The 24,697-nt window shown below is 55.6% G+C and overlaps 13 protein-coding genes across 13 annotated transcripts; 6 read left to right on the top strand and 7 right to left on the bottom strand.

Annotated features, from left to right (window-relative positions):
- Positions 1-110: 110 nt before the first annotated feature.
- LTR77_005633 (uncharacterized protein) lies at positions 111-1,964 on the bottom strand (the record flags this gene model as incomplete). The annotated part of the gene is made up of 2 exons (XM_064802877.1): positions 111-1,724; positions 1,911-1,964. 2 exons carry the CDS (start codon positions 1,962-1,964, stop codon positions 111-113), a joined length of 1,668 nt encoding a protein of 555 aa, XP_064659002.1.
- Positions 1,965-2,597: 633 nt separating this feature from the next.
- LTR77_005632 (uncharacterized protein) lies at positions 2,598-4,109 on the top strand (the record flags this gene model as incomplete). The annotated part of the gene is made up of 1 exon (XM_064802876.1): positions 2,598-4,109. One exon carries the CDS (start codon positions 2,598-2,600, stop codon positions 4,107-4,109), a length of 1,512 nt encoding a protein of 503 aa, XP_064659001.1.
- A 929-nt stretch (positions 4,110-5,038) lies between these two features.
- On the bottom strand, positions 5,039-7,846 carry LTR77_005631 (uncharacterized protein; the record flags this gene model as incomplete). The annotated part of the gene is made up of 1 exon (XM_064802875.1): positions 5,039-7,846. One exon carries the CDS (start codon positions 7,844-7,846, stop codon positions 5,039-5,041), a length of 2,808 nt encoding a protein of 935 aa, XP_064659000.1.
- A 1,109-nt stretch (positions 7,847-8,955) lies between these two features.
- LTR77_005630 (uncharacterized protein) lies at positions 8,956-9,941 on the top strand (the record flags this gene model as incomplete). Its single annotated transcript, XM_064802874.1, has 2 exons — positions 8,956-9,219; positions 9,291-9,941. The coding sequence occupies 2 exons, from the start codon at positions 8,956-8,958 to the stop codon at positions 9,939-9,941; spliced, it is 915 nt and encodes a 304-aa protein (XP_064658999.1).
- A 376-nt stretch (positions 9,942-10,317) lies between these two features.
- On the top strand, positions 10,318-11,079 carry LTR77_005629 (uncharacterized protein; the record flags this gene model as incomplete). The annotated part of the gene is made up of 1 exon (XM_064802873.1): positions 10,318-11,079. One exon carries the CDS (start codon positions 10,318-10,320, stop codon positions 11,077-11,079), a length of 762 nt encoding a protein of 253 aa, XP_064658998.1.
- A 50-nt stretch (positions 11,080-11,129) lies between these two features.
- Positions 11,130-12,126, bottom strand: LTR77_005628 (uncharacterized protein; the record flags this gene model as incomplete). The annotated part of the gene is made up of 3 exons (XM_064802872.1): positions 11,130-11,371; positions 11,429-12,029; positions 12,082-12,126. The coding sequence occupies 3 exons, from the start codon at positions 12,124-12,126 to the stop codon at positions 11,130-11,132; spliced, it is 888 nt and encodes a 295-aa protein (XP_064658997.1).
- Positions 12,127-12,367: 241 nt separating this feature from the next.
- On the top strand, positions 12,368-13,865 carry LTR77_005627 (uncharacterized protein; the record flags this gene model as incomplete). Its single annotated transcript, XM_064802871.1, has 2 exons — positions 12,368-12,685; positions 12,735-13,865. 2 exons carry the CDS (start codon positions 12,368-12,370, stop codon positions 13,863-13,865), a joined length of 1,449 nt encoding a protein of 482 aa, XP_064658996.1.
- A 181-nt stretch (positions 13,866-14,046) lies between these two features.
- On the bottom strand, positions 14,047-14,978 carry RPC31 (DNA-directed RNA polymerase III subunit C31; the record flags this gene model as incomplete). The annotated part of the gene is made up of 3 exons (XM_064802870.1): positions 14,047-14,429; positions 14,484-14,739; positions 14,808-14,978. 3 exons carry the CDS (start codon positions 14,976-14,978, stop codon positions 14,047-14,049), a joined length of 810 nt encoding a protein of 269 aa, XP_064658995.1.
- A 282-nt stretch (positions 14,979-15,260) lies between these two features.
- Positions 15,261-16,713, bottom strand: LTR77_005625 (uncharacterized protein; the record flags this gene model as incomplete). Its single annotated transcript, XM_064802869.1, has 2 exons — positions 15,261-15,698; positions 15,775-16,713. 2 exons carry the CDS (start codon positions 16,711-16,713, stop codon positions 15,261-15,263), a joined length of 1,377 nt encoding a protein of 458 aa, XP_064658994.1.
- A 256-nt stretch (positions 16,714-16,969) lies between these two features.
- Positions 16,970-18,601, top strand: LTR77_005624 (uncharacterized protein; the record flags this gene model as incomplete). Its single annotated transcript, XM_064802868.1, has 3 exons — positions 16,970-17,045; positions 17,115-17,365; positions 17,423-18,601. The coding sequence occupies 3 exons, from the start codon at positions 16,970-16,972 to the stop codon at positions 18,599-18,601; spliced, it is 1,506 nt and encodes a 501-aa protein (XP_064658993.1).
- Positions 18,602-19,898: 1,297 nt separating this feature from the next.
- On the bottom strand, positions 19,899-20,295 carry NCB2 (negative cofactor 2 transcription regulator complex subunit ncb2; the record flags this gene model as incomplete). Its single annotated transcript, XM_064802867.1, has 2 exons — positions 19,899-20,027; positions 20,083-20,295. 2 exons carry the CDS (start codon positions 20,293-20,295, stop codon positions 19,899-19,901), a joined length of 342 nt encoding a protein of 113 aa, XP_064658992.1.
- A 1,345-nt stretch (positions 20,296-21,640) lies between these two features.
- Positions 21,641-22,471, bottom strand: LTR77_005622 (uncharacterized protein; the record flags this gene model as incomplete). The annotated part of the gene is given in 2 exon segments (XM_064802866.1): positions 21,641-22,412; positions 22,425-22,471. 2 exon segments carry the CDS (start codon positions 22,469-22,471, stop codon positions 21,641-21,643), a joined length of 819 nt encoding a protein of 272 aa, XP_064658991.1.
- A 221-nt stretch (positions 22,472-22,692) lies between these two features.
- Positions 22,693-24,024, top strand: LTR77_005621 (uncharacterized protein; the record flags this gene model as incomplete). Its single annotated transcript, XM_064802865.1, has 2 exons — positions 22,693-23,192; positions 23,250-24,024. The coding sequence occupies 2 exons, from the start codon at positions 22,693-22,695 to the stop codon at positions 24,022-24,024; spliced, it is 1,275 nt and encodes a 424-aa protein (XP_064658990.1).
- Between the last annotated feature and the right edge of the window lie 673 nt (positions 24,025-24,697).

Genomic DNA, 24,697 nt, shown 5'->3' with positions numbered 1-24,697 from the left:
GGCGTCAATACTCGCTAGCATAATCTAGACATTGGGTATCTAACCATTCCCTCCAAACACCCGCGTACATACATTCGAACAAATTCGTTCACCACATTTTCCCCCTCTCTCTACAACTTCTCCCTCTCCATACCCTTGAAGCCCCACTCGCTCGCAACCATCTCCGCACACCTCTCCCCAATCGCCAACACCGTCAACATGGGGTTGACACTCGGCATATCCGGGAAAACACCCGCGTCCGCGATTCTCACTCCCTGTAGACCCTTGATCTTCAACTGCGGGTCCACGACCGCGTACTCGTCGTTCTTCACATCGCCCATCTTCGTCGTGCCGGCGGGGTGGTAGACAGTATGTGCCACTTTGCGTCCGTACTCCGACAGAGCCTCGTCGGTCTGAATGTTCGGTCCAGGAGCGACTTCGCGCTTGATCCAGTCTGAGAAGGGAGCTTCCTGGGCGATCTTGCGAGCGACTTTGAAGCCGGCGACGATGGTGGCGGCGTCGTAGCCTTCGGGGTCCGTGAAGTACTTGAAATCCAACGCGGGCTTTACGCTCGGGTCCGCGGAGGTGAGGTAGAGCTTGCCTCGAGATCGCGGGCGAGGGATGTTGGGCGTCATGCAGAAAGCGTCCTTGGGCGAATCGTAGCCCAGGCGAGAGGTGTTGAAGACGAATGGAATCTGGTAGCAATGCGCCATCATGTCGGCAATATCGCCGTCGTCACCTGCGGCGTTGGGTGCTTCGCGACGCATGAAGACGCCGGCGTCGGAGTCCATGGTGGTCATGTTCGGTGGGACGGGTCGGTTGAGCTCCCACATGATAAGGCTCTCTGGGTGGTCGATCAGGTTCTCGCCTACGCCTGGGAGGTCAGCAACGACGGGAAGGCCGAGAGAGGAGAGCTGCTGGGCGGGTCCAAGACCGGAGAACATCATGAGGCGAGGGGTGTCAACTGCACCTGCGCAGAGGAGAGTCTCGCATTTGGCGCGCAGAGTGTGCTTGGTGCCGTCTTGGAGGGTGATGTTGACGCCGGTGACTTTAGAGCCGGAGAGGTTGATCTTGCTGACCCATGTGTTGGTCAGGATAGTCAAGTTTGGTCGCTTCTCCTCGCCGCGAAGAATAGGATGGATGTACGCCACGCTAGCACTGCTGCGGTGGCCGCTGTCGGGGTTGTAAGACACGCTGAAAAAGCCCACACCCTTCTTGAGTGCTCCCTCCTGCTTGATCTCCTGGTTGTAATCCTCGATGATGGGGATATTCAATGCTGTTGAGGAGCTCTTGACCCAGTCCAAGCACAGCTGGTTCCTGTGATTCTTGTGTACCGGCTGCACCGTGTTTCTCAGGTTGTCCAACAGCCGCGTGAACGTCTTGAAGTCCCATCCTTTGCAGCCCTTCGCCTCCCACCGCTTGGCATCGTACTCGAACGGACGGAAGCTGATGAGGGTGTTGTGGCTGGAGCAGCCTCCCAGCACTTTGGCGCGCGAGTGTCGGATGTGGGAGTTGCCCATCGGTTGTTCAGTGGTCGGGTAGTCATAGTCGAGCTCGCCGCCGAGCAGATTAAGCCAGTCCTTGAGCAACAAGACTCGGTCATCCATAAAGTCGGAGGGTCCAGCTTCGATGAGGAGGACACGCTTGTTGGGTAAGTACTCGGACAAGCGGGAGGCAATGACACAGCCAGCCGTACCTCCGCCCACGATCACGAAGTCATAGCTGTCCACGTCGGCGGCCGAGAGCTGCGTGGTAGTCATGGTGGGCAGATGGAGGAGTAATGATTGTCGTAGCGAGAGGTGTACAAAGCTTGCGTGTGGGACTGAAGGCACAGAAGAGGTCGAGTGCTACCTTGTGATATACCCACCTACCGTAGTGGTTGAGATGTCGAAGGAAAAGTCAGAAGAAAAGAAAGGAATGCAAATTCTCACGAGGTCGTCGTCGGGTCGTCTCCACTTCAGCGGGCGGCGTCGTTCCATTGCCATTGCGGGCGATGCCAGTGGTCGGCTGGATGGCCAGAGCCTGCCCACGCGACACACGTTGGGTCGTTATCGTGACTGGCGCCGAGAGGAGGGCGAGGTCATGCTCCGCTCCAGGCCTTGCGAAGGGTCATCAAGCTAAGATGGAGTCGGTGAGCGGCATGTCGTCGGACAGATCGCCCTCTCATTCGCTCCCCGCCATCGCCGTTAGATCTTGCTAATCGTTTTGACTTGAAACTTCGCTCCCGGGCGGCGTGATGTGGATAGAAAGGCAGATGAAGTGGCGTCGAATGCCGAGTGCCGGTCGCTTTATGTCTCATCAGACCCAAGGTCTTGCGTGCTCGTTGTACCACCGCACTTCACGAGCTGGATGCAAGCCACGATTCTGCAAAGTATGCCGGGCTGATCCGCGCGCTAGAGCAGTAGAGCAGAGAGTGGGGAAGAAGGCTTTTGAAGGCAGTTGCTGGGCATAGATTCCTGACGTTGCATTCACTTTGACGACCGATCCAGAAGGTCTTGACGACGACTGAGAACCTTGATCCCACGCCAGCTTGGACACAGATAGCTCTTATCGCTGCACACAACTCGCAGGACTTCCTTGGCCGCGATATTGGACGACACCGACACACCTCCACCATCATGGGCTCAACCAGCATAAAGTACGACCAGCAACCCCTCTACTACGGTGGCAAACACCACACCACCACCGACACCTTCCAGACCTTCGACCCCTCCACCAACACACCCCTCGCCGACATTAGCAAAGCCGACAAGACCTCTGTCCACGCCGCCATCTCCTCCGCCAAATCCGCCTTCCCAACCTGGTCCGCCACACCTCCAGCCGAACGCTCCCGCATCCTCCTCAAGGCCGTCGCCCTCCTCCGCCAACGCAACGATGATCTAGCCAGGATTGAAACCCACGACACCGGCAAACCCTTCTCCGAGACTTCGACCGTAGACGTGGTAACCGGCACCGACGTCCTCGAATTCTACGCCCATCTCGTCGCCTCTGGCGGCCTCAATGGCGAGACCACTCAGTTACGACCGGACGCCTGGATCTACAGCACCAAAGCCCCTCTCGGCGTCTGCGCAGGCATCGGAGCCTGGAACTACCCGACTCAAATCGCGCTGTGGAAATCCGCGCCTTGCTTAGCAGCGGGGAACTGTATGGTGTACAAACCATCCGAGTTCACGCCCTTGCACGCCTTGCAGTTGGCGGAAATATACGCCGAAGCGGGTGTGCCGCCCGGTGTGTTCAACGTCGTGCATGGCTCGGGAGATGTAGGCGGTGTGTTAACGTCGCACCCCGACATCGCCAAGGTGAGTTTTACCGGGCAAGTGTCGACGGGGTGTAAAGTCGCTGGCGCGGCGGCGGGGGCTATGAAGTACGTCACCATGGAGCTAGGGGGTAAGAGTCCTTGTGTGATCCTACCGGATGCGAAGGTGGAGAACGCGGTCGACGGAGCTATGATGGCGAATTTCTTCTCCAGCGGCCAGGTCTGCACCAACGGCACCCGCGTCTTCGTCCCGCAAAGCATGCTTTCCAAATTCGAATCCCGACTCCTGGAGAAAATGGACGACGTACGAGCAGGCGATGTCATGGACCCCAACACCAATTTCGGCCCGTTGGTGAGTAAAGTGCACCACGAGAAAGTCACCCGCTACATCGACCACGGCATCAAAGAGGACAAGGCGAAACTCCTGTACGGTGGGCTCGGCAAGCCCAAAGCCGTGAGCAGTAGTGAGGGTTACTGGGTCAACCCGACCATTTTCACCAACTGTACGGACGACATGCTCATCACGCGCGAAGAGATTTTCGGACCTGTGCTATGCATTCTACCCTACGACGACAGCAAGTCCGACTGGCTCGAGACGCTGATTGGAAGGGCGAACGATACGCCGATGGGTCTGGCGGCCGGTGTTTTCACGTCCAATATTGACTGGGGCCACAAAGTTGCTGCCAGGCTGGAGGCCGGTATCATGTGGGTGAATACCTGGGGCGAGTCGCCTGCGGAGATGAGTGTAGGTGGGTGGAAGATGAGCGGGTTGGGCGTGGAGAATGGGCGGAGGGGCCTGGAGGCCTGGGTGCGGAATAAGAGTACGTTGGTGGAGATGGGAGGGACGGTGGCGACGGCTTTTAGTAAATTGTGAAAAGTGTGTGAATGGGATTTAATGATCGCGTATGACTGGATTCTTCCGATCGACTGATGTTCTTCCATGTGAATTGTCGTCTTGATGGACTCCCAAGGAAAGAAAAGTCAATCATCTGATGGAGCAGACTGTAGACCTGACTGCGCACGTAGTCGAGAGCGAAAATGAATCTCCATCTCGAAGACCACGATCGCTGGGCGACTCACCAAAGCAATGCTGAGTCTGGGTTGCAGTTTGGATGCTTCTCGAGAAGGCTGCACACTTTTCTGTGCTCTTATCCGCATCATTAGCATTACATGTAGTTGCTACGTTTGAGATACCACTGCGTATGCTTTGACAGCATGGCTGAGTGCTGTTCTCCGCCGACCGATCGATTCTCTTGCTGTGGTGCTCAGGATCGTCGTGGGTAGGTGCCTGTTGTACGCGAGAGTACTGCGGACAGGACGAAGAGCCGATCGTACTGGGCCTGTCCGTGGCCATGCCATGTACTTCGTTGGTGGCGAGCGGATGCCCAAGACCGGGACTTGCTGGATGGCAGTCGAAATAGCTTTGTGTCGACGTCTCCTCGCAAGCAGTCAAGATCAACCATTCGGAAGCACTCTTGCAAAAAGATCATTCGGCTTCAAGTGTGAGGGAACAGCTCATGTATCATTCATTGATCCCATCATTAAACCATTGTAACCTAAAAGTACTCAAACGAAAAAGAAATGCTTTCATCAAGATCGAAGAGAATGTGCGTGTTTTCCATACAATGCTTGTCAGGAGAGACACAGTGTTGTTAGAACTACAAAATAAGCTCTGCCTGAAAAGAAAGAACCCCATATTGTTGTTTGGCTGTTATCATATGCTACACACTATGTCCTGCACAGCGAACCGCTTCGCTTCGACTTGGACCGCGTCGGTGGGTGGTTGTCGACGACATTTGGTGCCTAGGCCTTGATGTCGCGCGGGTGGGCGCGGTAGCCCTTGGGCGAGCCGTAAGCTGGGGGGCTGTTGTCTGGGTATCCAGCTGGTGGTGCCGGGGCGGCGGAAGAGGAAACGGGCGCCACGACGGAAGAGGGCGAGCCGTATGGTGGTGGTGCGGGTGCCGACGAGGTCACTGGCGAGACCACGGAGCTGGAAGAGCCGCCGTAGACTGGCGGGTAGCTCGGCGCGGCCGAGGAAGACGGCGCGGCCGAGGAAGAGACAGGGCCGGCATAGCTGCTCCACGAAGAAGAGGCGGAGGCCGATGCGGATGGGTAAACTGGGTAGGAAGATGAGGCAACTGCAGAGGAAGAGACTGCGCCCGCACTGCTCGACGAAGCTCCGTAGGAGCTGTAGACGTATGAGCTGTAGCTGTATCCAGTGCCCGAGGCATATGGGTAGCTTGACGAGTAGACGCCAGTTCCGGTAGGGTACGCCCAGCCAGAGGAGCTAGATCCCGAAGGGTAGTATGAGGCGCTGGAGCTCGCAACACCGCTCGACGAGACGGCACCGGCGCTGCTGCTGCTTGGGTAGGCGTAGCCAGAGCTGCCGACAGCGGATGATGAGACAGCGGCACCGGATGAGGATGGGTAGACGGTAGAGGCGACCGAGCTGCTAGTAGAAAAGCAGAAGCTGTCGTACCAACCCCAGTATGTCTTGTCATCGGCAGGGCTGCACGTGTCGTGGATACACTTGCTCACGTCGTCGTTGCCGCAAAGCTCAAGCTTGCCAGTGATGCCGTTGTCCTCGAAGCACTTGCTCCAGCACTCAGGGGTTGGAGTGGCCGAGGGGACCTCGACAGTGGAAGAGGAAACGGTCACGGGGCTGACCTCGGACGAGCTGCCACCATAGACGGGTGGGTAAGAAGGCGCGGCAGACGAGCTCACGACGGCGCTCGAGGAAATCGGGCCGCCTTCACTGCTGCTGGAGGCCATGTGAGAGCTGTAGGAGGAGCTAGAGTACGAAAAGCCGGTGCCAGTAGCATATGGGTAGCTCGAAGAGTAGACGGCAGTGCCGGTCGGGTAGGCAAATCCAGAGGAAGACGAGGATGGGTATGGGTACCACACCGACTCGCTAGAAGAGCTTGCAATGCCGCTTGACGACACCGGGCTGACTTCCGAGGAGCTTGAACCGCCGTAGACTGGTGGGTAAGATGGAGCCGCCGAGGAAGAGACAGGGCTGACCTCGCTGCTGCTCGATCCGCCGTACACGGGCGGGTAGGATGGCACGGCAGATGAGCTCACGACAGCGGACGAGGAGAATGGGCCTGCCTCGCTGCTGCTGGAAGCGCCGTAGCTGCTGTAAGAGAAACCAGTGCCGGTGGCGTACGGGAAAGAGGACGAGAATGAGCCGCTGCCTGTCGGGTAGGCGAAGCCAGAGCTGGACGACGAGGGGTACGGGTACCACACCGACTCAGACGAAGAACTTGGGAAGGCGAAGACCGAAGAGCTGGCGTAGATGCCGCTTGACGAGGCTGGGCCCGCCTCGCTGCTGGAGCCGCCGTAAACCGGGATCACTTGGCTTGAGCTCTCGCCGAATCCGCTCGAGGACGCTGGGCCAGCGAGAGAAGACGAGGTTCCGCCATTGGACGGGTATGGCGCCGACGAGGATGATGGACCATATGAGGTTCCGCCATTGGACGGGTAATAAGAGGCCGACGAGGATGACGGACCATACGAGGTTCCGCCATTGGACGGGTAATAAGAGGCCGACGAGGAGGACCAGACGCCAGTGGAGTAGGCGAAAGAAGAGGAGTAACCCGTGCCGCTTCCAATGCTGCCGCTGCTAACCGACTCGGATGGGTATGGGTAGTATGGCGCCGAGGAGCTTCCAGCGTGCGAGGAGCTGACTGGACCCGCAGAGGACGCAGGGTAGGTCTCGGTCACGTAGCTGCTGGTCTCGATGGTGGTCGTGATCGTGGTGCCGCTCGTGGTCAGAGTGTGGGTCTTGGTGCAAGGAGTCTTGTAGGTGGTCGTGATCATCGGCATGCTGGACGAGGCCGGGCCAGCGAGCGAGCTGGAGACGCCATAGCTGCTGTATGCGTAGGCGGAGCTGGAGCCAGTGCCGACAGGAACAACACCGGAGGAGCTGTACCCAGTTCCGTAGCTTGATGGGAAGGCGAACGAGGAGGACGCCGAGAAGTAGGGGCCGCTGAAGACTCCGCTGGATGATGCAGGGCCGGCTTCAGATGAAGAGCCGCCGTAGTACGGTGGCTGAGAAGAGCTGACTGGCGCCACGACCGAACCGCTGTATCCCGCCGACGAAGAAGATCCGTACACTGGAGGGTACGATGAAACTCCAGAGGAGCTCACTGGGGCGACGTACGAGCTGTACGAAGACGATCCGTAGACTGCCGTGCCGGTTGGGTAAAAGCCGGTGCCGGTGCCCCATCCAGATGGCCCGCTGCCGCTTCCAGAGGGATATGGTGGAAGGGAAGAGGAGTAGCTGACTGGAACGACGATGGTGGACGTGAGAGTCTTGGTCACATCAATCGTCGTCGTGTACTCGTGGTTGCCGTGGCCGCGAGTGCGAGTGACCGGGTAGGTGGTCTCGTAGGTCTTGATGACCGTGGTCGACTGTCCAGGATACCCATGGGGGACATCGGAGCTACTGATGCCGACGGGCGAGACCTCAGACGAGCTGGGAACGCCGGCGGTGACCGTCACGGTTTGAGTGACAGTTTCCGGGTAGCCACCAGGCCCGCAGGCGCAGGTGTTTTGGGCGGAGGCCAAGCCAGCAGCGCTGGAGGCCGCGATTGCGGTGGTGAGCTTCATGATAAAGACAGCCAATCAAAAGGCAATTGAAGGGTTTTTCTGTGCAGAGCACCCGGTGCTCGGGAAGCGACTAAACAAGGATGATAGCGAGTGTGGTGCTCACAGAGCCAAACGAAGGATGGGTGCAGTTGCAAGATGAAAAAGCACGCAATGAGGATGAAGAAAGGTGCAAGCAGAGAGATGGGGGATTCTTTCTTAAAGGAAGGCAAGGCGATACTGATGAACGACCCTTACTAGTGCAGCTCAACAGACCGAGCCCATATTGATCTGTCCGTCTGTTTCGGCGGCCACGTAGCCGTCACATGAAGCGGTGCGACGATTCATGCAGCGCCCCTGTAGATTGAATGCTACCTCCCGCATTCAGCCAGGCGACACGACAACGTGGGATCTGATCACAGCCTGTCTCCCAGCGTCTGGCCGTCCTGCTCAATCTCCTTTTGCGGGAGAAAGCATGGGTGCGGCGGGTCTTGCACGCAGCGTTTCAAGTTGAAGACTAGCCTGGGACCAGGATATCGAAGCCACCACGGGGGAGACGGTGGAGCAGGGTCAAGGCGTGCAACAGTTCCGACAACTCAATCTCCAGCCAAGATTGTGCTGACGATGATGCGCGGAGTCTTGACGTTTAGCTTGTTTGTAATCCAGACGGTGTCGCTGTTGGTTGTGTGGTGAGGTTGGAGTTGTTTGCGATGTCGTCTCGATCGGAAGTGGGATCGGCCTCTCCTCGACTAGCGCGCGGGTCCTCCCAGCTGCCCCTTTCGCTGACTCTCCATGTTTACTGATGTCCGCGGCACGCCGCACGCCTGGCACTACGAGCAACGCCTTAGACGGCGGTGGCGTTGATTGGTCCACTACAGTTTGACTTGATCCGGCGTCAACAACGGCCATCCTGCTGTACGCGACTCGCTCTCCACCCGCCCACTCCCCCTTCGAGACATCACGGCTGCGGCTGCACAGAGACTCCGACTGCTCAAGCCAATTTTAATCTAGAAACAATCAATGAATGCCGGCTGCCTGGAACACGAGCCCCAACAAACGACAATTGATCCTTTGATTTACGCGCGGGGCTGTGATATCGAGCGAGCTGTCACATTCCCCCAAGCAACGTGGCCATGGCGCGGACTTATGCCGACTCTGGTCTGTCGCACCTGACAAACTCTCTGGCTTCTCCAATCCAACTCGAGACCTCCAACAGCCGTTTAGATGGAGTGCCCAAAGACCTTGAGACCTCGATCCACTACGAGACCGCACGACTGCTCCAAGCAGCTGGTATCCTTCTCCGGTTGCCACAGGAGTTGGTAGCACAATCGATCGTCGTCTTGTACCGGTTTTGGGTAGGCCCCGACGGAGGAAGTTTGGTCGAGCATGACTCCACGGTATGGAGAGCCGCAGATGCACCTGCATCTGTTTCCCGGGTTGGCCACTTCTGTGACACAAGCTAATTCAGGAACAGGACGTCGCCGCCGCATCGCTCTATTTGTGCGCAAAACCTTCAGCTCATGCAATCAGTCCCAGTCAGACATTGACGGTCTTCCACTATCTGAGCCGTATCAGGCCAGAGTATTCGACCACCGCCAAGCAGGATAACCCATCCGAAAACATAGACTGGCATCTATCCGAGGGCGACCTGGAAATAGCGCGAAACCGGCTGTACAAGGTCGAATCAACCATACTACGGGTTCTCGGCTTCCAGACACATGTCGCTCTACCCTACAGTCTGTGTATCAACTACCTGCAGACGCTCGATGCTTCCAGCTCTACTGCCGGCTCCGCGGTCGCAAAACGAGCTTTCGCGCATCTCAACGTCGCGCTGTTCAGCCCGCAGATGCTGTATCTCACATACCAACCGTCTGCGATCGCAACGGCAGCCATCTACTTGGCGGCGAGAGAGACCGACATCAGCCTGCCCGAGACAGAATGGTGGGAGGTCTTCGACGTGGATCGGGAGGACCTTGGCTTTCTGGTTGTGGCGTTGAGAAGTGTTGAGGGTTTCGCGGAAGATGAGCAGCGTAAGTGGGGACAAAGAAAAGTTCCTTTGACGGTCGACGAACTGCGAGCTGAACTTGAGCGACGCACGATGCTCGAGAATGGAGAGTAGAGGGTGGGGGCCTCTCCGAACGTATGCAGAGTAACGTCAATGAGTACCACTTCTCTGTTGTTGATCAGTGCTCAGCTGCCTTCGTCTCTAGCAATTCTACAGTTCCGGATCATCTCTGCAGTGCAATAACCCTTTCAAGGAGACTATTTTTGACAGGCGAACAAAGACCACAACGATACTTACCAGTACAATTGGCTTTATCATTCTTTCATTTGGTCTCTTTGTCACCTCTGCAGTCATACAGTATGGACCATCTTGCGTCTGCTGTGCAGACCAGATCAGGCCCGACCCGACGAGATTACGAGACTGCACCATTTACTCACAAGCAGGAACGAGACTTTCACCCGGCGTGATACTCAGCAAGACAAGTCCGAAAATGGTTCCTCCCACGATCCAAGTCAATGGCTCCGCCCTTCCCTTTCCCTTTGGCGCACAGAACACTAACGAGCAGTCAACCCAAGGTCTAGGCAGAGCCGACTCCTCCACTCTGACCTCCTCCATGCGCTCACCCAGCTTTCCTCGCGGGCCCACCGTCTCCAGATACGCGCCGACACTTCCTACCCTATCGCCGCTCTCCAGTCTGACCCGCGATATCTTCGGCTACACCCTCTCGGACGACAGCAGCTCCAGCGACGGCTCCTCCGAGCGAAGCATCCCGCAGACCCTGCGCCCGTTCACACCACCCTCGCAAGAGAACGTAAACAACTACGACAAGCGCGCCCTTCCCGAAGTCCCAGTGCCCGAACAAGCCTCGAAGAGAGTCCGCCGGCGCCAGGTCCAATCCGTCACCTACGGCCAGCCCTTCTACCACGAACTTCCATACGACGAGCGACCCATCTCCCGCTCCGCTTCGTTTTTGGATTCCGACTCCGCCTCAATCGCTAACTCCGAGTTCTCGTTTGTCGGAAACAGCACGGACTACTCGTTCACTGCCTCTGAGCAACAGAAAAAGGCGATCGAGGAGCAATGGCGCGCGAGGACGCAGAAGAGACATACGCTGGACGTGCAAGGGCTGATAGAGAATCGCCACGGCTACGATCTGCAGGTCGCTCGTAGCAATGGCTTGCAGAGGAGACGGGCGGTACGTGCACCAACCCGAAGAGGGGAACAAGCCGTTTCTGAGGGTTGGTTGGAGTAAGGCAAGTATTTGTTATTCTATTCAAAGGTAAGTCTTTCTATCTGTTTACTCTATAGTTTCGTATCGCTCTTGTTGTGTCTGTACATGTAATGCCAATCGCTGCGCGCCAGATCAGATCTCACGTTGTAGTTCTTCTCGGCCACGTCGAGAATTCCCATGTCCAAGTCGGCGACTGCCATGCCTTCGGCGTGGCTGCCGAGTCTTGTGATCGGTCCTGCAAATGGGACACACACTTGTGAAAGACCTGCGTAGCCTTTGCCAGGTGGGCCGCCTGCGTTCGCGAAGACGACGGCTGTAGAAGGGTATCGTGTCAGATAGTTCAGGTGTTGATCACGGGACGGAGACTCACCGCAGGTGTTCTCAAAGCACCTCGCCGTCAGCATCGAATCGAGAAACAACCCCTCGGCTGTCGGATTAATCGCCAGACCCTCTTTCGAACAGTCGCTATGTGTCCAGAACGTCGGTACGATGATAATCTGCGCTCCTTGACAGACCATCTCCCGAAACGCTTCAGGAAACGCCAGGTCCCAGCATATCAGCAAGCCCACTCTGCCAAGCGGGGTATCGAATACCGGGTGCGGGTCCATAGAAGAAGACGTAAGGTGGCGCCGTTCGATGTCGGCCCAGAGGTTCTTCTTGACGTACTTGCCGATGATCTCGCCAGTGTTGTCGATAAAGTAGGCCACGTTGAGAAGTCGTTCGTTGTCGGTGCCTTCGTCGTGGAGCTCCACGATAGTGCCGGGGACGATGTTGATGTTGCATTCTTTAGCCAAGTCTTGGTACTTCTTAAGATATGTCCGCCAGTGACCGCATGCTTCTTTGAACTTTGGATCGTGTGGTACCCAGTTCAAGAGATGGTATTCCGGTAGAACGGCCAGTTTCGATCCTTGTAATGCGGCTGCTCGGATGAAGTCTGCGGCTTTCTGGAAGTTCTTCTCCATTGCCATGGGCTGCAGCATGCTCAGTAATAAGGTTATGAAGTATACCTGAGTGAGGGTCTACCTTTGGATGCATCTGTATGACAGCTACTTTGTGTACCGGCGCCATGGTGGATGATCAGAAGAATGCTCTCGCGCTCGATTGATGTATACAATATCTTTCCGCTCGTCAAGAATGCAAGTTCGTTTTGCAACGCGATATCGGAAGGAGTGTTGACTCCAAGGTGAAGTTCACAATGTGCTGCTACTTCCCTATTGGGTGGGGCTGAAATCCAAACGCTTGGCACAAATGTTCGTCGAAAAGAAGTTCGCGAAAGCCCACGACACCTTGCAATAGCACAACCAAGATCATGTCGGTACGACAAGCACCAGGCCACCAACAAGGTGCGCCGGAGCGCTCAATGGGCGACGACTCAGATGTGGAAGAGGAGGCGCTCGCCAACGACTACCGCGAGCAGGTGGACTACGACGGTGAAGACTATGGGCTGGACCGTCAGATGTCGCTTGGTGGAGGACCGCAGGACCTACACGCACAGCTAGTGGCAGCAGCACAACCATTAGAATACCAGGCGACGCTCGAGACGAAGATCCAGAGCTACGATTCCTACTGCAACCTCTTCCACTTCATCCTCAACAGCGAAGGCCCGGTGGATATTGAGGTGCCCTCGGTGAGCGCACATGAAACATTCGTGAAAGAACTCCTCTAACATTCAGCAGCACTACTGGGCATGGGACGTCATCGACGAGTTCATCTACCAATTCAACTCCTTCTGCTCCTACCGCCAACGCATCGCCTTCCAGCAATCCACCACCGCCGTGAACGAAGACGAAGTCGCCATCCTCCGCGAGAACCCCAGCGTGTGGGGCTGCTACTCTGTCCTCAACGTCCTCTACTCCCTCATACAAAAGTCACAAATCAGCGAACAACTGGCGGCTACGAAACGTGGTGAAGATGGTAAACAATATGCCGGCGAATACGGGAGCAGGCCTCTGTACCAGATGCTTGGATACTTCTCCATCATAGGGTTGCTTAGGGTGCACTGCTTGCTTGGAGACTTCAGCCTGGCATTGAAGACCCTGGACGACATTGAGCTGAACAAGAGGGCCATGTTCGCACGGGTGATGGCGGCCAACTTCACAACCTACTACTACGTCGGCTTCAGTTACATGATGATGCACCGCTACGCCGATGCGCTGCGCATGTTCAACCACATCCTCATCTACGTCAGCCGGACGAAGAACTTCCAGAAGAACGCTCAATACGACAGCATCAGCAAGAAGAACGACCAGATGCTTGCGCTTGTCGCCATCTGCGTGTCTTTCTCGCCCACTAGACTTGACGACACGATTCACACGGCACTCCGCGAGAAGTACGGCGAGCAGCTCACCCGGATGCAGCGAGGAGGACCTGAGTCGCTCCCACTATTCGAAGAGCTCTTCCGACAAGCATGTCCCAAGTTCATCTCTCCCACCCCACCAGACTTCGAGAACCCGCAGATCAACATCGACCCGGTCGAACACCAGCTCTCTATCTTCATGGAGGAGGTGAAGAACAACATGTGGTCGCCCACCGTCCGCAGCTACCTCAAGCTCTACACCACTATGGACCTCACGAAGCTTGCCGGATTCCTTGATGTGGACGCGGACACGCTCAGAAGCTGGCTGCTCGTCAACAAGCAAAGGTCGAGGCAGGTGAGATACGCCGAGGGTGGACTGCTTGAGGGTGATGTGGTGAACTCGAGCGATCTTGACTACGCGATGCAAGGCGATATCATCCATGTGTCCGAAGCCAAGGTCGGCCGGAAGCTGGTGGACTGGTATCTGAGGAACCTGGCACGGACGTACTAAACATGGGCGGGTCTTCAAAATGGGCAGCGGGCAGGCGTCTGGCGTAGAGCATGACGTACGAAGGAGCGAAGCATTCTACCAGTTGCGAAGTGTGCTGAAGAACCAGCTCCACACTTTTCTGCATATGTAGCTGTCCGTATGGACATGCAATATCACATGTCGAACTGTCTCAGAAACGTCATCAAAATTCACCACCAAAATCCTCGCCTTCACCACCACCACCACCACCACCACCACCTTCGTCGTCGTCCTCATCCCCACCGTCAAAGTACCGCTCGGCGTTGTAGTCGCCACCCATTTCTTCTTCGTCGCTTTCGAAATTCGTATCGCCGGGCTCCTTGTCGAAGTCCTCTTCATCATCTGAGCCTTTCTGGCTTTTGTTCGCATCGTCGGCATCAGCCTCAGCATCAGACTCGGGCTCTTCGTCTTCGTCGCCATTCTCGTCAAGTCTGGAAAGCATGTCGGTGACGGATTTCTTGGCTGGTCCCGTCTTCTGTCGTTTAGCATTGCGTTCGTAGTCCTTGTCGACGAGGCCCTGGAGTTCTTTGGGGAAGAAGCGCTTGTCTGTCACCGTAGCATTAGAATGTTACCACAGGATGAAGGAGTCAGTTCACTCACCCAGCTTAATCTCTGTAAGATCCGCCGGCCTCCATCGCTTTTTCATGAGTCGCCTCGAGTACGTCGCAGCGTCTTCGAACGCATTGTAGTGGCCACGCACTGGACCGTCGGTCTTAGCCTCGTACTGCGCCCACTGGTCCTTGTTGCCGGTCCAGAAGGGGCCTGCACGGCGCCGGGCAGTCGTTGCACGGTCGAGTTGTACAATCGCTCGCTCAAAGCGTGTAATAGGTGCTGGGAAGATCATTTCACCAAAATTCTAAAATCACATTAGCATTTTCACACAGACAGAGTGGCATGAAGACTCGAGACTCAAAGGTAACTCACGGGAAAGATCTTCCTCGCGCTGTCCTTGTCCTTCTTGCGCGCCTCGCCATCGTCGTCGTTGCAACGGTCTGCCGTTTCGCTGAGCTCCGGGTCGATTTCGAAAGGGATTTCGTTGGTCTTCATGTTGCTGATACTACCGCCGCGTGCGCCGCCTCGTCCGCCGCGAGACATGATTGCAACTCGAATTATAGGCAAATCAAGCTATTGTCAGCGCTTCACAATAGGACGATTGAGGAACAATAGGTGTTATTGTTGTATGAGTCGATGAAGTGATGTTGGTGGAAGCGTGAGGTTGGATCTCAAAGTTTATTGCAGCGCGGTGGTGGACCACAATCGCACCCATCGCTTAAAACGTGGCATTCACAGGCTTGAATTACAGGAAGAACACGGAATGTAAAATCATGAAGTGCAGTAACATGGTCTTGTGACCGATAATCTGTGAAGTCTGACTGTCTACACCAACTTCAACTGAAACCCACCACCCTTCTCCTCCGCCTCCCTCCCCTTGAAGATCGAGCTATAGTCAATCTCTCCAAGCGCAGGCGCAGCACCGCCACGCACCGGTGCGTTCGGAGTAGCCTGCCGCCTTCGCTTCTCCTGTCCAGCCTTTGAAGGGAATGTTGGGAACATCGCTGTCGGCTTGGGTCGAGGATCTTCACGGAAGTAAGAGTGCTCCAACATCTCCTTTGCACTTGGCCGCTGCGCCGGGTTGAGCGACAGGAGACCGTTGAGGAGACTGACGCCAGCGTTGGTGAGGGTGGAGAACTTTGATCGAACGATGCTGCCTTGGGCGGACTTCGACTGCGAGGGAAGGCGGAGCGTGCGGGCATTGGGAAGACGCTTGAAGCCAGGCCAGTTGTCCTCGCTCGGAATACCACATAGCTCGAATATCTAAAGCATCGTCAACAAACGCATACACCTAGTGTATCTGTTCTTTCCAGCTTTTGAAGCTGGAGGCCTGACTCACCTTACTCAACTGATCTACCTCATTCTTGCCTTGCAGAAGCGGCTGCTTTGTGAGAAGTTCGCCGAAGATGCAACCGAGACTCCACATGTCCACGGTCGAGTCGTATGTAGTCGCACCTAGTAGAAGTTCTGGCGATCGGTACCAAAGGGTTACCACGAGCAGGGTGAGATTGTTGGGAGGCGGGTCACCGCAATGTCGAGCCATGCCGAAGTCCGCGATCTTGATCTCGCCGCGGTTGTTCATGAGAATATTCGAGGTCTTGAGGTCACGATGCAGGATCCAGTGATCGTGCAAGAACTCCATAGCGCTGCCCAGCTGAAGCAGGAGTGTCTTCACCTCTGATGGCACGAATGGCTCATCCATGTCCTCCTGTAGTGTTTTGAGGTCGTGCTCCACGAACTCCATGACCAAGTACACGTCCTCTTTTGCCGCGCCTTGTCCCGTAACAACCTCTCGAAGGTCCACGACATGCCTATGCTTCGCTGCGTTCAGGCATTGTATCTCTCGGAGTGCGGTGACTGGGAAGCCGCCGTCTCTGGCTGGATCCAGCTTGAGCTTCTTCACGGCGACGATGTCTCCTGTAGCCTCCTCTCGCGCGCGAGACACGAAGCCATAGCTGCCCTCTTCGATGTGGTTCAGGAGGTCAAATCTCTCTACAGACCGACACGGTTGCCAGCCTGGCGTCTCGAACCGGAGGAGGGTACGCGCCGCCTCGACTGGTACATCCTTTCCTCCGTCCTCTGATAGTCGCCTTCGCTTTGCCGGACGCTGTGTGTCGTCTTCGTCCTCTCCGTGGCCATTGGACTGTTGTGCTACTTTCTGCGCTTCCTCCGCCCTTCGCTGCTTTTCCGCTTTCAACCGCTTCTTTTCCTCCTTCTCTGCCTTGCGTCTGGCATCTTCAGCAGCATCCTCGGCAGTCTCAGCCCATCTGGAAGGCATCGTCGGCGGTTGTGTTGCTGTGAAGTCGCAAGTCGAAACTTTTTGGGTCTCGAAACTCTGGTGACGACACGAAGCTCGGATTTCAAGCGCGTCTTCACGCCTTCCAGCGAACCTTTCGAGGCACCCTATCTAGGTTTTTCTACTGCCAAAGGCTTCGGTGGTAAGTGATGAGGAGCACTATCACTCGAGCTTCACGCCTGGCCTCTCGAAATATCGTCAAAAGAAGTACGATATCTTGCCGAGCCTCCGGCGCAAGATGGAGTTCGACGGAGAGCGAAGGAGGCCACAAGTGGTCAACACCGCTGGCAAAACAACTGGCGGAAGCAGTTACAGTGAGTATCCATCTCTCACGGGGCTTCACAGAGGCTAACACTTCCGTCAGACAACCGGTCCGATACCAGTAGCATCCTACATGCGGCAATGTCTCACTTCTGACCTGGGTGGCTACTACACATCATCTGCCCCATCGGAACATGATCAGTTCGGGTCCAAAGGAGATTTCGTGACATCGCCAGAGATCAGTCAAATCTTCGGCGAGCTCATCGGTATCTGGGTTGTGGCAGAATGGATCGCTCAAGGCAGGAAGGGCGATGGGATCTACCTCATGGAGCTGGGTCCTGGGCGGGGAACGCTCATGGACGACATGCTTCGAGTGAGTCCTGAGATATCAGAGGGAGTCCGCTGAAGTCAGGCTGATGACGCATCTTAGACAATACGCAACTTCCCAGACATGACAAAGGCTATCGAGGCAGTCTACATGGTGGAAGCCAGCCCGAGGCTACGCGCGGCTCAGCACAAGCTCCTATCTGGCGACAGACCTTTGACAGAGAACGAATTCGGTCATGAGAGCACCAGCAGGCACTCCGACGACCTCAAGATCATCTGGGCGGAAGACTTGAGACTCGTGCCCAAAGAGGCAAGCAAGACGCCTTTCATAGTCGCTCACGAGTTCTTCGATGCCTTGCCGATTCACGTATTCCAAGCCATGCCACAGCCCAAGCAACAGGATGACGGTTCTTCCACAATCCAGACGCCGACCGGACCCATCGAACCTAAGCAGAGGCTGAAGCAGCAGCAAGACCAGAGTCAATGGCGGGAGCTTCTTGTCTCACCAAAGCCGCCACACCGGTTGAAGGAAGGCGAGCCAGAATTCGAACTGTCTCTATCACGAATGGCCACGCCACATTCGATGTACCTGCCTGAGACCTCGCCCCGATACCAAGCTCTGAAGAATACAGATGGAGCAACGATCGAAGTCAGTCCGGAGAGCCAGTCGTATGTTCGAGATCTCGCTATCAGGCTAGGCGGTTCCAATCCAACCCCTGCGACAGCACCTCCACCTTCGGCCGCGGCGGGTAGACGAGTGGGGTCAGCAGTAATGGAAGAGCCAGTCATAAAAACACAGCCCTCTGGTGCAGCTCTCTTCATCGACTACGGCCCAGCATCCACAATCCCAGCCAACTCTCTCCGAGGTGTCCGATCGCATGAACGTGTCTCGCCATTCGAATCTCCCGGTGTCGTAGACATTAGCGCCGACGTCGACTTCATGGGCCTTGCCGAATCAGCCATCAACTCTTCGCCGGGTGTTGAGGTCCATGGGCCGGTGGATCAGGCTCGCTTCCTAACCGCAATGGGCATTGAGGAGCGCGCATCGCAGCTGGTAAAGCGTGCTGTGGACAAGGAGCGTGGAGGATCGACTGGACAGGACAAGGGCGAGCTTACGGAGCTGGTCAAGAGGGTGGAGAGTGGGTGGAAGCGGCTGGTAGACCGGGGCCCTCAGGGCATGGGTTGCTTGTATCAGGTGATGGCTGTTGTGCCTCACATTCCGCCACAGCCAGGTCAGCAGCCACGGCGACCTGTTGGTTTTGGCGGTGATGTACCCATGTAAATTGGATGTACGATAGGCGAAGATGGTTGGATATATCTCTGACAGTTGTAGCATACATTGGAGGCAGACCGTCCATATCAGTAGCTGGTGTAAATCCAGTGATAACGGTGACTTCACAGTAGTTCCTACACCGCGAATGAGAGGTATGACAGAGCAAGGCGAAGCAATTGTGTGCAAGGTGTATGGAGCGTTGGTAACATCACTACATAATGGTCTCACTGCTGCAAAAGAAAAGCGCAAGCCAGAGTCGAATGAGCGACCTTTAGATGCAGCTTAAGAAAGCAAAAATTCGGAACCCCTAGTTCAGTGGTAATCATACGATCAGTGATCTGATCCCCTTCAGCGTCGAAACGAGCTTCCGAAAGACCAAATCACCTCGACATGTGTGTGGTCCTGAAGGACTTCCCACGCGATCGGGTTAAAGCTCCTCATCAAACCCTCCTGTGCTACTTATTCGTCACAGAGGTTTCGTTTGAGTCCTCAATCCCCCGAAACATGACCCGTAGGCCAACTGAGGTCGTGTACAACCAGAGCGCAGAGACTCGTACTTCGGTCACCACAAAGGTGTGGTGCGAAGCTCGTAGACGCATTGCGCTGTGGCAACCATAGCACAGAGATTCCTACTTCGACCCCCGCAAAGGTGTGGTGGGAAGCAGGAAGATGCGCTGTGGGACAACCACCAACTCCCTTTGGGTGGTGTGACTAGTCAACCAACTCCCGCCAGGATAAAACATGTGGACTTTCCGCTCAAGCCGGGGACATGTTGGACCGCATCAAGTCTTGGCTTTTTTAATAATGGTATTAAAATATTCAGCTCAGCGTGCCGAAGTCCAGCCGGTGACGATAGGGTGCGGAAGAACAAATGACCGTTCGATCGAGGGGTCGAGTCGGCTGCCAGGGGATGAAGTGAGGTTGAAGGAGGCGGGGAGATTGCTTCGCGCTCAATGTGCGCTGTAGCGGTGGTGGCGGCAACCATACAGGTAGAGCCACCGAGAGCTGCAGAGCCAGAGACCGGACGTCAGCACTGAGTTCGAGCTGAGTGAGAATTGTTAGTTGAAACGGATAGTGGGGAGCATGGATCCTTCAAAGTCATGATGTTCAAAAGTACATGGCATTGTACATCTGGACGAGAACACACTCACATCAAATATTGTCTCTCGTTTCATAGCAAGCATCGTTTCCAGAACGTCATTACTGGGGGTATCTTTCATCTCCGCTGCAACGCCTCGCTGATGTGCTGTTGGTCCATTCCCCTCATCAAATTCGTTACGGTTCTTCCGGGCGGCACATGGCACGCTCATCCCTCTGTTGGAGAAGCGGCATTGTACTTCTCCCCGGCAGACTTGAATAGTTCCTCCTGAGCTCGTATGAGCTCTTCGTTCGTCATGCCACTTTGTTCGATCTTGGATTGCTTTTTCTCGCGATGCTGCCGCGCGCACTTTAGTGACATTCTGGTGGAGGGCAACACGTTGGGTACGCACCACTTGTGAAGTCTTGAAAGTATCCGCAACCGCCAGCAGCTCCGGCACGTAGTCTCCAAAACCAAGATCCTGCAACGCTTTTGTGATATGCTCGCAAGCTATTGTCTTCTTCGCATCCTTCTCCGCAATGTCGTTGGCCTCAGATGACAGCATCGTGATAAACTCCACGCAGCACTCTATGAGCAGATCTCTTGCTTCCTTCGCGAATGCCATGTTCTGTGTCTGGACATCCCCCATACCCTGCGGGTTCGCCGCGAGCACCTCGTTTATGATCTTCTGCACCGTTGCTGTTCGTATGCCATTAGCCTCGTCCTGCAAAAGCCTCTCTGCGACTCAGGTCGCGCGTTCGCGCGTTGTCTTTCTGTTCCCAGCAGTGATTTGGAAACTCTGAGATCGTACCTTTGGGTAGCGAGAGGTCCTCATTGCCTGGTGATTGAGTGTCAGCAACCTCGCCGATCATTTGCAACGCCGTATATGTTCCATGGGATCTGGTCGGGTCGAGGTGAGGTCGAGCTGAGGTTGGCGGGGATGCACTTGCCTCCGAACTCCTTGTCCGACATGGTCTCGTTTTCTCAAAGCTGGTAGATTTCCTGTCGAAATGCGGACCTGCTGTCGGGATCGATAGGAAGATTCTGGTAACTGTGCAGGTCTCAAGCCAGGTACAATCGGCTTCGTTGATATATCACTGTCTTCACAGGATGTGGCCTTGCGGTGAGGCTCGGGGATGCCAAGGCCAATCTCGCGCTAGCAAGAACCATTTTGCAGATTGCGGTTCCTCATCTTCCTTCACAACATCTTCATCACGAGCAACGACCAGGTATGTACATCACCCTTCTCATTTTCCACATTCTATGATGACAAGTTGTCGCCCCTATCTTAAGCTTCAAGGAAGCTTACATGATGATTGACTCGCGGCGCCAAACCGCTGGCTGAAAGATATCTCACACGCTCACTCTTCACGTCCTGTGCATTCCGCTGGCCACACGCTAACGTGCACAAGTATAGGTATCTCCGGTCGCCATCTGGTACTGAGTGATAGCGGTAGTCGCGCGCGCTCATACTTGTGATGTTCACTTACGCTGGCGCCCGACGGTCTTGAGGCTTGCTTGACCGTACGACTGGCACGGGACGTCTGACTGAGGTATGTAGACGAGCAAGACATTCTTTCCCTAGATGATGAGCAAACAAGAGTACTATCAAATACCAAGTTCTTCAATGACGAACAATCTTTGGTTCGATTACCTGATTCACTGCCTAATTCCTACCTTCCTCGCGCCCGTGGGTGAAGTCCGCTCGCTAACACATTTGAGCCCAGGTTTGGTCCATGCCAGCGTGCTCCGCCGTCACCATGAGTAAGTCTCCTCTTCATCTCTTTCTTCACACATGATGCAACACCACATTCCATGCTAAACCTGAGGATACCCTCCATTGCTGAACAAAATGTATGCTTTTCATCTTTCAACTGATTGTGTCTCCCGCGTCTATGCTTCCGTCAACGTTGCCTCCATGACTCTAGCTAAGCACAGTGTCTACAGATCCTTCGCCCATCTTGCCTCCTTCACTCCTGAAACGCCTTCAGCTCCTCCCCATTCCACTGCACGAACTTGCCGCTGAGCTCTTTTGGAGCATCGAGCACCAGCCTTGCCATCACATGACCGGGCTGCTCAGGCTTTAGCAGACTGCCTGAAGATTTCAGCTCCGCAAACTTCTTCGCATCGCTTGCATCCATCGCCGTGCTGTGCTTCTCTCGAATGTCACGCTGCATCTCCGTATCCACTGTCCCAGGTCGAACCGCGATTGCTATGATGTCCTTCTCCTCGTTGGCAATGGTCATGGCGAGATGGTTCATTGCGGCCTTTGCGGAACCATAAGCACCCCAGGTTGGGTATGCATTTGATGCCGCGCCCGAGGATGTAAAGATGATTCGGCCGTGCGACTCGCGGAGTGGCTGGAGTGCTGCCTTGGTCATTGCGACGGCCGAGAAAAAGTTGATATCATATGCGGCTCGCCATTCCTCCGTCGAGCAATCCGCAAGTCGCTTCACCGGGTCAAGAACGCCATGGTTGATGATCAGGCCGTCTAATCGCTGCCAGCGCTCCTGCGCAAGGTTGACGGCTGCTGCTCCGAGTGACAGGTCGCTTAGGTCTCCGGCGAGCACTGCGACTTGGTCCTTGTATTGCTTCTCGAGCTCGCGAAGAGGCTGCTCGGTTCGTGCTACTACAACAAGCTTGTGGGATCGGCTAAGCAGGAAATGCGCAATAGCCAAGCCGACTCCCCTAGAGGCCCCGGTAAGAAGGACCACGCGGCTCGTCGCCATGATAGCTGAGTGGCTTCAAACGCACAATTTTGAACCGAAGGTGTGCTTCCAAGCCGCGTCTAGCGTGCTCATGTGAAGCGCTGCCCCACTGAACTGCTGTACCCCGCATGCAAACGGCTCGCGGGCCTCGTGGCGATGTTGACAACACCTGCAATCAAGACACCACTTCCGAAATTGCGCCGAGTAAGTACATGTACAGAATATCCTTGGTTTTCTCCAGTCGCTCTTTTCGTCTTCTTTCATACGCTTTTGCGCGTTCAGCCTTCTCAAACAATCCCCTCACACTTGCAAAAATGGCAACCGATGGCATGCCTGATGCGTCGCGAATGTTTTCAGTCTTCGTAGACTCTGTCGACAGTCAAAGTACGGTCATAATCGGAGCTGGCATCATGGGATGCGCGACAGCATACTACCTGGCGAAGTCCGGGAACACACGACCAGATACAATCCACCTCATCGAATCCTCGCCCGAACTCTTCACCTCAGCATCTGGAAAGGCAGCAGGTTTTGTTGCGCCAGACTGGTTTGGTCCTGCCACAGCCGGGCTCGGCGAGCTCTCGTTCCGACTACACTCAGAGCTCGCTGCGCAGCACAATGGCCGCGACAAGTGGGGATACAGTCCGAGCACCGGCACGAGCATGATGGAGGGTCCACAGAGCATGGGAGGTGACAGTCGGGCGCGGGCTGCAGCGACACATGAGTACGCGGGAGACAAAACGGGACCTGCGTGGCTTACGCGCAGAGAGGGCGATCGAGTGGAAACGCTGAGTGAACATGGTGGTGTTGCGCAAGTGTGAGTATTGCTTTTCCTACGGACCATCGCTTGCGATGGGTACTGATAACTGTACAGCGACCCGCCGAGACTCTCCCAATTTCTGCTCCGCGAAAGCATACTGAAAGGCGTGCGGCTGCACAACCCAGCCAAGGCGCTTCGAGTCTCCACAGACCACGATGGCAACTTGTCCGCTGTCCGCGTCGAACACCAATCTGGCGCACAGTTCAAGATCCCGTGCACTCGTCTGCTCATCACAGCGGGAGCATGGACGCCTTCGGTATTCCAGCAGTTGTTCCCTAGCTCTTCTCTGCAAATCCCTGTTTCTCAATTAGCTGGCCATAGCTTGACAGTCAAGAGCCCGAGGTGGTCGAAGGAACATGAAAGCGATGGCTGCGATGCTGTCTTCACGACCATGAGTTCCGGCTTCAGCCCCGAGATTTTCAGCAGAATAGGTGGAGAAATATACATCGCCGGCCTCAACGACCCAAGCTTGCGGCTACCGGACTCGGCCACGGACGCGAAGATCGATCAAGCCAGCATCGAGGAGCTGAAGAAGGTTGCGCAGCGGCTACTCGGCCAGGACGGAACGGACGTCTCAGACTTGGAAGTCGTGAGAGAGGGCCTCTGCTTCCGTCCGGTCACACCACACGGTGCTCCGATTCTGAGCAGGATCGCCGACGAAGACCTAGGCCATGGCATCGAGACGAAGCCTGGTGCGGACGGTGGTGTGTTTATTGCGGCTGGTCATGGACCGTGGGGCATCAGTCACTCCCTCGGAACAGGCAAGGTAATGGCGGAATTGATTGAGCGTCAGGCGCCTAGTGCCGATGTGAGTTTGCTGGGAATGTGAGAACATTGTGGGTTTCAAGATGGCGAAGGCTTGATACGGTCCTTAAGCTCTTCTAGTGCTGCTTGTTCTTCACTGTCCGGGAATGGCAGAACCAGTGCACATGGGTGTTGTCGGCGGAAGGGAAGCGACGCGACATCGCGGTATACCGGCATCTACCATGCAGCATCGGTCCGAGAGGTCGTCGGAGATTACTCCCATGCAATCGTATATCGTGTACGGAATCGTTGCATCACAGCGACTGGGGTCAGATATCTTCGGTGCTACAGATGACGTTGGTGGGCGATTGTTTGGCGCCACATCGCCAGATGACCCGCGAGGGATGGATGTCTTTGTCGGATGAATAATGCAAGTGTTGGGTGCAGAGAAAGAATACCGTACCGTGAGACTTCAATGTTACGAGCGGTCTCATCGAAAAGCTGTTCGAGATGGCCAAACTGGCGAGAGTTCGATGCTGGAAGACCTCGGCTTCCGTGGAATTGAAGCTTTGGAAATTTTACTTCATCATGACCTCGATATTTCCATGGCTCCACCTCTCGATGCAGATCCGATGTTGCAGTGAAGATCTGACGATTTGGTTCACGTCCTATGAAGATTTACTCCGCTTCTCGCGCTTGACCGTCCAATCGCTCCTCCTGACGATGATGTTCACCGGGATCGCACTCGACTCCATATC

Source organism: Saxophila tyrrhenica (assembly GCF_035928015.1).
Source record: "Saxophila tyrrhenica strain CCFEE 5935 chromosome Unknown scaffold_8, whole genome shotgun sequence".
In the NCBI taxonomy this organism is placed as follows: Eukaryota; Fungi; Ascomycota; class Dothideomycetes; order Mycosphaerellales; family Extremaceae; genus Saxophila; species Saxophila tyrrhenica.
This window is presented reverse-complemented; position numbering and strand designations above follow the sequence as displayed.